Source organism: Sinohyriopsis cumingii, chromosome 1 (genome assembly GCF_028554795.1).
Source record: "Sinohyriopsis cumingii isolate HCF-2022 chromosome 1, ASM2855479v2, whole genome shotgun sequence".
Classification (NCBI taxonomy): domain Eukaryota; kingdom Metazoa; phylum Mollusca; class Bivalvia; order Unionida; family Unionidae; genus Sinohyriopsis; species Sinohyriopsis cumingii.
This window is the reverse complement of record NC_142961.1, coordinates 124,198,567-124,211,359: the sequence shown is the minus strand read 5'-3', so window position 1 is coordinate 124,211,359 and position 12,793 is coordinate 124,198,567. Positions and strand designations below refer to the sequence as shown.

General features: G+C 35.2%; 1 protein-coding gene across 2 annotated transcripts in view; it reads right to left on the bottom strand.

The window, feature by feature from the left end:
* Positions 1–12,793, bottom strand: part of LOC149807806 (phenylalanine--tRNA ligase alpha subunit-like) — a 64,095-nt gene that overhangs the window by 34,165 nt on the left and 17,137 nt on the right. For both annotated transcript variants that reach the window (XM_089970681.1, XM_089970673.1), the window contains exons 2-4: positions 5,537–5,674; positions 4,668–4,769; positions 1,003–1,121 (exon numbers count right to left, since the gene is read on the bottom strand). In XM_089970681.1, the coding sequence (XP_089826807.1) occupies positions 1,003–1,121; positions 4,668–4,769; positions 5,537–5,674 (359 nt within the window). The remainder of the gene's footprint in view (positions 1–1,002; positions 1,122–4,667; positions 4,770–5,536; positions 5,675–12,793) is intronic.

Below are 12,793 nucleotides of genomic sequence, written 5' to 3'. Positions count from 1 at the left end.
CCATATTGGATATCCAAGTACATGTACAGTAGTACCTGTTTCATGTAGGACCATCTATAATTGTGTGTCTCTGTGTGTGTGTGTGTGTGTGTGTGTGTGTGTGTGTGTGTGTGTGTGTGTGTGTGTGTGTAAAATTTCATGGCAATTCTCCAATATTATGTTTCCGAGGAGAAGCAATAAAAATAATGTCTTAAAGGAACATGTACATTTAAACTCTTTGATTGGAACTGTAAGATTAATCCATTATTGAAAAGAGTAATGAGTCTAGAACATATTAACATAATTAGCTCATGAATTGTTTCCAATTTCTATTCCTAAACAAGAGTTCTTTGAAGGGACTGATGCTCTACAGTCCAGACAGGATGTCCAGGAATTCAAGATGGAACCATTTCTTCTTTTTAACAGCTGATTCCTGAAAATCAACAGTGATTCAATTTTCGAATTAGCCACCTTGTCCACCATGTAACACCAACATTATTTTCATTTAGGACAAATAATATGCCATTTGAAGATCTTTGGAGAAAATTCCATTCTGGAAGAGTAGCGACATAGATTTTCAATGTGGCTACTGTGTTGGCCATATTGGATGACTGAGCACCACCATTTTCTTTTAGACAAATATTCCTTAGAAAAATTGTGTGTAAAGCTTCATACAAACACATGGATGTAAGTAAGTTTGACATGAATTATGAATGACAGATATGATAGAGAACAGGCTATCTCATAAAATCTTCTGGTCTATGACCAATAGCAATAAAAATGACTGCTGCACCATAAGCTTATTGAATCTTTTGAAAAAAGGCCTTGCACACATTTTGAAATACTGGTAATTCATATGCCATATGCATTTACATGTAACCATAGAGATGAAAACCTGGAGTCTATCATGGAGAGTAATCCTTAAAGTAGTGCTGCCCAAAGTCAGTAAAACATGAAACAGAGGTCATGTAGATACAGACAAAAAATTACTCCTAATTTTTCTGAAGAAGGCAGCTCACTTACACATCTGTGACAAGTTTCCTCCTTTTGAACTCAGTCATCTGTGTCTCTGTCACATCTGAGAGGTCCTGCATATCTATTTTCTCCAATATAATCTGAACCTCATCTTGAATACTCTTAACCTGAAACAGAAATGCACAAATACTAACTGCATTTGGTAAATAGGATCAGACAAATAACTAAGATTTGAGTACACCTTGCTAATAGGTGATACCATGTAAAATCTGCATAAATATGATGCAAAATACAAGACACAAGGGTCATAAAATGCACTGAATGACCAGGTAATGCACTGGATGACCAGTATTCATACTGTTTTTTATTATCTATCATTGTAACAGAACATCGTAGACCCTGATTGGCTGACACATTATGTAATGGCAGATGATATATGTCTACACTATCACAGAGTGTACAATATAGACAAAGAAAATTGTTTTCACAAGCATCCCTAGGTTTTCATTGTCAGTGTCAGTGACCTGATTCATGAATACAATGTCAGTGGCCTTATTCATAAGTATAGGTTTTAGTAATTCGAAAACAAGTTTAGAGAATAAGAATACAGGGAAAATAACACCTCCAAATGATGATATCGACAATGGGAAATTCAGGGTCTCATCAATAAAATCTGCATGCCAAATTTCACTGAAAATTCCAACAATCCTTGGTAAAATTAATACTGCAAAAACCAAAGTAATGGGGACTGGCAATCGGGGATCATAAAGCTTTAAACTTTAACATGGAATGCAGGAAATTATATTTGGTGAAGGTCTCATAAATATAAAGATACATGTCAAATTTTGTTGAAATCCAACAATGCCTGGTAACTGGTAATGTTGACAATGTGTAGAAACCAAAATCAGTAGTCTTAACAGACAAGCAGGGGTCAAACTTCCTGTACGTATATGATGTTGTGGCATGAAAGAAACTATACTACTTCAAGGTCTTATCAATATAATTTTGCATGCTGATTTGCTTGCAAATCAAAAATCCTTAATAAAGTTATGCTGCAAAAACAAAAGTAGAAGGATGGAAAATCAGGGGGGATAACTCCAATAAAACAGGTCATGAAATGCTGAAATCCATCTCATTCTTGATTGCAACAACTTAAAGTTACTTTCAAAATTTGGTTCAAATTAAAAAACGGTCTTTGGTAAAGTACAGCAGTGGAAACCATAGCCAGAAGATGGAGGAATCAGGGGGCATAAATCATGCTAATGATACTGTGGAATAATAGAAATTGAACTCATACATGATGTCAACAAAAGAAGTTACATACCAAATCTGTTGAAATCTATCAATCCCAGGTAAAGTTATGCTCTAGAATCCAAAATCAGGATAAGGGGCAATCAGTGGGACAACTTCAGTAAAGGACACATGTAACATATGGTTAAGATGGGAAAAAAGACCTACAAGTGACCTAAGCTAGCATACAATTTAGAACAGTAAAATATACCATGTTTTATCAGTGAATGGGATGATGTCATTTTGGACACTCTAACTGACTGAAGACTTAAGCAGATTCTGTATTTATAACTAATAATTTAATAATTACAAGTTGTAATTTTACATGCATATGTCCTACTCTTAAAAATCACACGTTCAATAAATAAAATAAAGTTTAATACAACTTCAATTTTGTGATGGTCTTGTGTTTTTTTTCTCTGCAAGTAACAAAACTTTGTTCCAGTTCAAAAGCAAAATGAATGGTTTTGCAGCTAAATGTACTCAGTTATATTTATGGAATCTGATGCATGTGATGTAAGGAAAATTAAGTTTTTCTATAGTTTAAATTCTTTTTGTAAGTTAACAAATTAATTGTAATGAACGGATTTAATAATGTCTTGCAAATGATACTTTGAATATACCGTATTGGATAAATTAAAAAACCATACAATTATGCAAATGCAAGTTTATTTTCTAAGCTATCAATTATCTCTATTTTTTTTCTTGCTTTCTGTACAAGTTGCATGTACTTGTGTTTGCATACAAATCGGTGAGGCATCTGGATTTAAACAAATTTCAAATGGGAAAATTAAATTTGTTTTCTGTTATGCCACCTTTGTTTGAATTCAGTACAGAAATAGAATTCTCTTTACATAGGATCATAATCGATATACTTGTTATGAGTGCATGACAATCAGTATTTTACCTGCATGGCAAAGGTAAGTAGCTTGAGTAATATGTTGTTCTTTGAGGAGTGAATGCTGTTTTTATTTGGATAAAAGATTAAGTCAAGAGGAGTTTCCATAGTGCATGCATATTTTTAAGCTATTGATTCTCTGTACTATTCAGGTAACTATAATATGAATGGACCATATTTTATATGGTTTAACACTAGGCAAATTTTCCAACAAGAAAATATTTTAACATGCTAACATTCATTGACATATTTAAAAAAAATCAATCTTTAAGTGTTTAGATTAGATGTAAAAATAATGAACTTATTATATGTGACACTTCATATACACATTTGGACAAATTATATTTAATGGTTAATTTTATATAATATTTCAATTTTTTAACAAATATTTTTGAAACTTATTTCTTCATTTGGTTTGTATGGCAATCATGATTACATTAACAATTTTCGTGTTAGCAATCTGCATTCATCTATTCATCCCATGGAACAATTTCACCTGTTGCTCCTTTTCATGTGCTGAGTTTTGAAGCCATCTATCATAGTACATCCTAAAGACTCACATGACTGTAAAACACTGGATGCAAATGTATTTAATCCAACAAACCACACTCAAAGCTAACTGTATGCCGTAGAAATATAAGATAATCTGGTGGTAGAAATCCTGAAAATGACCAGTGCTTTCCCTAATTATGTCTGGCTATTCATGAAGAACACGTGGATATGCAACAGCAGCAACTGAATTTATTAGGGGTACAGTATTGTCTTCCCCTCGAAAAACTTTTAAATAAAAGATGCAAGCTGTGTTGGGGCATATTATTCTCCAATATATATTCTTGCGATGAAACAGTTGGCAAAGGAGAACGAAATAGTGGGTCATACAAATCAGTAGGGAAAGCATTGAATGATGTCAAGGAAGGCTCAGTTCTTTCCAAGTCTCATCTATATAAAACTCTTAGCTGACAAGGTTATGCTTGTTATTATGTACAAGTCAAATTTACAGAGAAAGAAAATGTACAATGGGTTCGTGGATCTTAATACATCAAATAGTTTATCACAGCTTGTATATCTAACCACATAGTAAAGAAACAGTCTGAGATCAAAAGTGACCTCACATATAAGTCGTCAAAATTTGACAGAATTTTTAAGGTTTTTTAAATTAATTTTTTAAATTAAGCACACAAATATGTACGACAAACTATATTAACATACACTTAGAAAATGCACCTTCGCCCCAACATTTACAAAATGTTAAGTAAGTCATTGTTCATAAATCTTTATCAATAAAATATGCGTACCCCCCCCACACACACACACGATACACACATGCACACACAGATCCTCTATAAATGTACCAGGTTGACCATTGAGTTTATCTCAGAAGAAATGTTATAAACTAATTCTAAAGTACATTTTGGTATAAATAAAGTTACTGAAATTCAGAAGGTTTCATATTTTAGTCCATTTTGTTATTTTTGTACTCAGGTTGATTGCTACATGATCTGATTACATTCCTTTCTTCACTAACCTTCCTAAACACTTTAGGTTCCCCTTCTCCCGTCTTGTCTATTGTGATCCAGCCTGCTTGCATAGCCTTACTAAATCCTATGTTGGAATTTGGCACAGACTTCTGGAAAAGAACAAATTTCACTAAAACATTTCAAATGAATGTAAAAACCATTCATAAGTACCAATACCCATACAATATTACAAGACGAGGAAGATCAAGTGCCTTCGAGTACGGAATAATTTGTTCTACCTTAGGTTAAGAAATTCATCTGCCTAAAATCGGTGAAAATTTCAAAACGGACTCGGTTAAGATGACATGTCAAAGAGTAATTGTTCACAAGTAAAGGTGTTAATTATGAAGTGTGCAATTACTAATATCACGAGAAGTTTAATGATTAGTAAAGATAAAAGGAGAAAAATATAAATAAATATGCAAAGCTGACGACAGATCACTTTATTATCATTCCTATTAAACGTTTGCATAAATTAAAAAAGTATAGGTACACAAAACAAAGTGATATTTTTATGCGTCTTAATTTTCATGGCTTTATCTATTTTTATCTTCGACGTTATCACGAAGTAAATAAATGAAAACCATTCTTTAAAAAGCAAAAAAAATAAAAAAAAAAAAAAAAATATTTTACAAAATCCAAACATGTACAAATGTTGACTGCAACACTTAGAGTACTCACTTACTATGGACCACTTGATTGGTGATGTCGTCTTATATTTGGGTGCCGCATTGAGAGGGAGCATGTTGTATTGTTGCAGAGAGAACTAAGGTAAATGTCTTTTTAGAGATATACAGAGGAAACAAGCATCTCCATTATTCTTAGATATATGCATCCACATATGTGCTGGTAAAAGACTGGAATCAAACTTATGTACCATTAATTGATCCTGGGCAATGCCATCCTTTGGAACGGCCTTAAAAATCTGTGCTTCATGACTGCCATTAGCCAGGATGTCTTTTCCTTCATCTGTCAGCTCTAGCCCTTTTGTAACCCTCTGCTCTGCATTGATTACCTAATAATAATAATAATAATAATATGTAGAAATGATAACTACAGGAATGGCGAACAATTTGCTCAAACAAATATACCCGTCTTTCAGCATCCTACACTCGATAATGAAGATGGGTCTTAGTAAACCTCTAGAAAGTTCTTAGAAGCCGCGAGTAGCCTACTTGAATTATCATGATCAAAGTTTATTTTTTGAAAAGACTTAACTGACAACGAAACGTTGGACATATTTGAAATTAAGCTGTCTTTGCAAAAAAAAATCTCTCTACATTTTTACTTATAAACGCTTTAGAATTCAAAATTTATGCTTTGTATTGGCACAATATAATCAGTAACGTGCTGAATAATGTTAATTCTATCTACCTGCCTACAGTAAGACTGCATAAAACAATAAAAAGAATTTCTTTAACGTGATATCAAAGTACTATATCGAGTTGATAACAAAAAGCCAGAGAAAGTGTGTGTGTGTGTGTGTGTGTGTGTGTGTGTGTGTGTGAGAGAGAGAGAGAGAGAGAGAGATTTGGATTTTTAACGTAGCGTTAACAAATTATCAGTCACATCGTTACGATGTCTGAAGCATGAAGTTCATAGTGATGTCTAGCACTGGGTCATCATGCCACATACATGTAGCATCATGTCCTACCCAGTCACATTATCATGATAGCAGGCCGTCCAGTCCTAACACTAACCTCTTAATGCTAAACGTTTAGCAAGACAGTTGCTAATACCATTTCTATAAGTCTTTGGTAATACTCGGCCGGGGTTCGAACCCGCGACCTCCCGCATCCGAGGCGGACGCTCTACAAGAGAGTATGTAGGTTTTGTTTTATTGTTTAAAAATCATTGTTCTTAAAATCTATTTGAAAGCCATATTTTATTGGATGAAAGTCACAGGCGTTAAGTAACCTTGGAGTGAACGTCAGTAGTACAAGAATAAGTCATGCATCAGTGATTACCTCGATTAGCCACTACAGGCGAGGCATCACAAAAATGCACTAAACATGCAGTCCGCTCATTTAATTCCCATGCCCATTCACATGTAAAATTAAGTGTTAATTTATTAACCTATCACTAGATAAAATGTATAGTCATTAATTTAATGTGGAAAGTTTACCATTTAATACTTAAAAATTCCAACTGAAGCTGCACTGGTTAGAAAGGGCCTTATATATATATATATATATATATATATATATATATATATATATATATATATATATATATATATATATATATATATATATATATATATATATATATATATATATATATATCAAAGCATAAAGTGTAGGTCACAGCGATGTTTAGTTGTAAAGGTGTAGTACTATCGGAGATGAATTCAATTATACCATTTAATTGGAACAAAAGCATACTGGTCCTTAAACAAAAACTTTCAACAAAGTCCTAGAAACATGGAGAATAAGTCACAGGTACGGTACATTCTGTCGTACAACTTTACAAGGTGCAGCCATTTGCCAAGTTTCATGCTGCTAGACAGGTTGTTGTTGTTTGACGCCATTTCTCTGAGCTAGATAAGCTCTGCATGACGACCTGTATAACTGGTGGAGGAAAAACCCGGGAAAAGCTCCAATAAGCTACTGGCAGCTTTCTCACATACCCACTTTGGTCTAGCCCGAGACTCGAACTCACGCGTAGACGGGTGAGATGATCATGATCGGTAAAGGCGAGCGGTTTAGACCATTCGGCCACGGCCTCTAAAGCTAGAAGGAACAGTAAGCATATAGAATGCTAAACACTCATCTGTTCATCAGCTGAACAAATAACTTAACCAGAGCCAGTAAAAGATTAAATACTGGACATGATGTGCTTTTTTTGTCTGACGGGCATAGTAGAAACAGCAATGCAAATCTTCATCAATTTCACAAATCCAGCCCGAACAGAGAAGAAGAAGAAAAAAATAATGAACAGAACATTTAACCGAAGTCAGTGAATAATAAAATAATTGCCTACTACTGAAATGAAGGTTTAGTGCTCATCCAAATGCATCCGTTCAACAAGTTTCGTGATTCTAGATAGGATAATGCAAACACAACATGCATTTGAACCTTTGTGATTATAAGATAAATGCAAAACTTTAAACCAAGCTTTTACAAAATTCGTTGTAGGTCACATTGACCTTTTCTGTATTGTCGATTTACTAAGTCGGATGTATTCAATCGTATAGTTGAATGACTTGAACATGAATATTAAAAACAACACAGTTTTAAAAGAAGCGTACAATATGGTTCAAAGTGACCTGCTTTTAAGACAGAGGTTTAGTATTCATCAATATACATATTCTGATGATTCCCAGTACAGTAACTTAAAAGAACCGACATGAACATGAGCTAAGCACAAAACGTACATGAGCTTTGTCAAGTCAGAATTGTCGGTCAGAATGACCTAATATAGTAAGATTGTAAAACTAATATAGATGCATATACAACTAGTTTGATGACTCTGGTATAAGAAGTAATTAAGATTAAACCCAAGTCAGTGAAACATGAAATATGGGTTATAGAGACCAACTTCTGTTATGAGGTTGCAATACTTATCAACATGGCTCCTCTCTAAGTTTCGTCAATCCAGGTATAACATTATGTAAACAGGGTGCAAAATAAACGTATTTGGTCATGAACTAAATGCAACAACTTAACCTAAGCTAGTACAATTTGAATATAGGTCATAGCGACCTTCATTTGTTCCTAGGGTGTGATACTAACATAAATTTAGTAGATGCTTATATCATGAACAAGCTTGAAAGATAAACTTGACACAAAAAGTTAACCAAATCAGTTACGCATGAAATATAGGCTTTTATTGACCTACACTTATGGTGAAGGTGTGATACTTTTCAAGATGCACCATTTCACCAAGTTTCATGATTTCATGCATAACAGTATTTATACAAATATCCAAGTTGTACTTAGAATTTAACAAAGAAAGTACACGTAATGTACATGTATGTACAAAAGTTAGTCCCTGCAGCCCTGGACCAAGAAGGAAGAATGGTTGACATTTGGATAGATTTTACGTGTATATATGCTGTACTATCTTCTGACGCCGACATCGTTACCGATGATATTATTAATACAATAGATCTCGTGTACTTCGTAGTACTAAATTAAAAGTGGCATAACTCTTCTAAAAATAGTGTGAGAACAATGACTGACCAACATATATATTTTCTAACGATGTTGATAATAGTTACTAAGTTTCATAGTAATCGACTGGAAACTGCGCGTGTAATTGCATTCACAAACCTTTGCCATAAATTCCATCCAGCTACAAGTCAGAAAGGCAAATAAACTTTTATAAAACCCATGGAGCTAAAAAGATTAATATGTCCATTTTCTGATGAAGATCATACTGTATAACAATTTTGCAGCAATTCATAAAAAAGATAAAGAAACAATCCATGACAGGTTGCGTCCACAAACGTCTAATATAATACTGCATTGAAGTGGAAAATAAAAAGGCAACACCTTTAAAACTAAATGCTAGAGCGCATTTTGTTTTATTGATATGTGCAAAACTACTTATGGGTGGTGAAATGAGGTAAGGTTTACTTTATACATTACTCAGCTATGATAATGAGTCATGCCCTAAAGGGCCAAAGGGATTGCCCCTTATCGGTTACATGTGTTTCATTGGCTAATTTTTGTTCGAGGTTATAACTACTCACAAGTAGCTGAACGGAGCAGGGACAAAACATTTTATTCAGGAAATATTTGTTGTACAAATTTAATCTCATATTCACCTTGCGACATTTCTCTAATTTCTTTTTACTGTGCATCACAGCTTTTGAGGATTTGGAACGTAAGCAACCCCGATTGTACTCGTTCCCATCTTCCCTTTCTGAGTCTTGATCGTCTCTCCTAATTTTAATATGCCTCGCGCCGCAATTATGGGCCATTCTTTTTGTAAATGGTTGGCACTGTTTCTCACTGCTGGCACAGACAACCCTCAAGCCCTTGATTTTAACTAGACAAACGTCACTTCCATCAAGATTCATGGTGTTGGAGGTTGAACAGTAGAAAATATGGATGAAGCCTGACACGTATTTTCTTTGGTTTTACGTACGGATATTGTAGTTATGCTTTTAGGCGACAATGACATATAAGGGGACAATGACGCTGACACATTTTTAAGTTAATTTCACTTGCTTCACAATTACTTCGGAAGTACAAATTTAAACAGTGTGCTATACCATATTATTCCATGTTTCATACGTAGTGATCCCACACTTGGTAATTATCTCGACCTTGCATGGTCATTGAATCGAATTCTGCGGACATACGTCACCCCATATCTATACATGGCATTATGGGAACATGCAGGTAAATTTCCATTCCCAGCTGAATGCATGGATTGCAGGGATAAACTCCAATCAGACGGCGTACACTCAACCAGCAAAGGGCAATATTATAATTATAAAAATATCTTAGGGGTGCAATTATTCACACATTCGGTCCATTATTTAACTTCACACTTCACATGTTTTTATGTTGGTCTTCCCACTTGACTCTGCCGGCTATTACGTTAATTGCAGATCACTCGACACTTCAGTTCTCGAGTTATTCTACTAATACCAATACGGATGCTAGAATTACTAGTTATCTAACGGGTCTTCACAATTAACTCTACTGGGTATCAAACGGATCACAGATCACTTGACTCTTCTGTTCTCTAGTTCGTATACTAACTCGATTCTACATGATCTAATTACTAGTTATTAAGTGGGGCTTTCCGCTTGACTCAGCAGCTATCAAGTTGATCATGGATCACTTGACACTTCAGTTTTTATGTTTGTCAACTAGCTCGACTCTGTGTGCTAAAATTAATAATTATGAAGTGGATGCTCCCACTTGACTCAACCAATTATCAAGTTATGGATGACTTGACTCTTAAGTTCTCGAATTGGTCAACTAGCTCGACTCTACATAATAAAATGACTGATTATCAGGTAGGTCTTCCCGCTTGAGTCTACCAGCATTACGTTGAAGGTGGATGACTTTACTCTTTGGTTATCGATGGGTTAAATTAACTCTACTCGTGCAATCTGTAAACCATATCATAAATTAACCTCCCACTCCAACATCACGGAAATACCGCTTTCTTACTTTGGTTATATCTTTCCGAATGCTTCAACGAAGAAAAGCCTCAAAGAGAGTACAAAATAAAAGATACAGAGTACGTGCCATAGCTGCATCACATGGCTCCTCTTTATCTGTTGATTCGGAGATCATGCGGTAGAGACATTAACGTCAGCGTTGATGGGTGATACGCTTATAGACGCTGGTACTTTGTGCGCTCATATAAATATCGCTAGACAATCAGCGCTGCCATGTCGCAACCAGTCTAAATTTGTCAGTGAACTTACGAAACAACTGCTATCACTGCAAAAGTAAAGAAAAAGATCCAGGAAAAGCAGTACATTTATTTATCCATGCACTCTGCCAGGTCCCCTTAGACAACCGAAGTAAAACTTTGTCTAAGCCAATTGCACCGAATCGCCTTCAGTTTTGTTTACACGGTTTTGACTCTCCCCCTTTCCCCTCTTCCTTAACACTTGATTTAATCGACGGATTTACACAAAACTTTGCCATCGGTCATAACGGGACCATATCCACCTCAGTCTAACCCTAACTTGGCATCGGCTGAGGCACAACCAAAATTCGGAAAAATGGCACTTGGCAGATTTGGTGGTCCTTTCCGTGCCGTGTACATTCTACATTAGGCTTGATTGAGAAAAAGACTCCTGGCACTCATTGTCTGAGTTACTACTTGTCACATCCTTATGGAGACACTCTGGCAATGATCATATTCAACTAGCATAGTCGTCCGTTTGGAATGCTTCGGTCGAATGTGCTGTATTCTTACTTCGCATCATGCACCATGCACACATGAATGCAGGAATGGATGTTTTATGTGCGTGTGTGTGCCTATCAGAGTATCGCAGCGTGTATGTACGTATGTGCGTATACGTCTGTGTGTCTATGTAAGCATGTGTATGTTATGGCGTAACTATGTCACCACGGGACCCAGAGCAACTTTTTGTATTCCCCCTCCCCCCCTTACTGCCACTTTAATTTTTAATTTTCTTTCCTGGTTGGGCCGGGCCCCCATCACGACCTTGCCCCACAGCACGACTGTACCTGCTTCCACAGTAGTTACACTCTGTGTATGGGTATATGCATGTTTCAGTGTGCTTGTGAATGTGGGTATGTATACGTAAGTATTTACCTTTAGTATTTATTGAATGTTTGTAAGTTTTATAGACATAATTTCCTGTATGTATTAAAGGTGTCACCATCAATGTTTGTAACAAATATGTATGTATAAACTTGTTCATGACCAATCGGCTAAATGCAAAAAAAAAAAAAAAAAAAATAAAAAAAAAAATTCATAAAAAGAGTTCTTTCCTACTGATTTTATAGAGTCGCAGTTTCTTTTGCATTTCAGTGGTCGCTCACCTTTCTTACCTGAGTGCTAGTGAAACTCTTGAGATACACAATCTTTTTACTGCTAGCACTATGGGTTACGGGAATGTTTTAGGCTCTAGGTGGTGTCATGAGGTTTGGAAAGAGGAGTGGAAAGGAGAAAAAAAAATAACTTGAATTCTACCCATTTGTTATTGTTTTTCTAAATTATAATGATTGTCTATATTTGGATTTGGTGCACGTGTTTATCGGTTTATAATTCAAACGGAAAGACTGCGTTAGATCTATAAATTTATGCTTACGTATATGTTACGAGATTCGTCATTTTCCCACTGGACAGATCGGTAAGGTGATATCTTAGGAGATTTAAGTTAAGTTTTACAAAACTTGTTTGTTTTACTTAGTTTGTGACCATAGAGTGTTAACAAGATGATTACTATTTTATTTATTTGCATGTCCATCTATCAAAATGCAAAACACTGAAATAGTTTGCTAAAGAGATTGTGTGATGCGCTAAATGAAGCTTATAAGTACCGTACGTACTGGCCTATAAGTCTATGCGGAGTAAAAGTCGAATCGGCAAATTTTGCAAACTTTCCATCCTTCGTCCTTATATAAGTCGATTCTGAGTATAAAAAGAGGCCAGATCAACACCTCGGATTGTGTTTTTCACTTCCTTC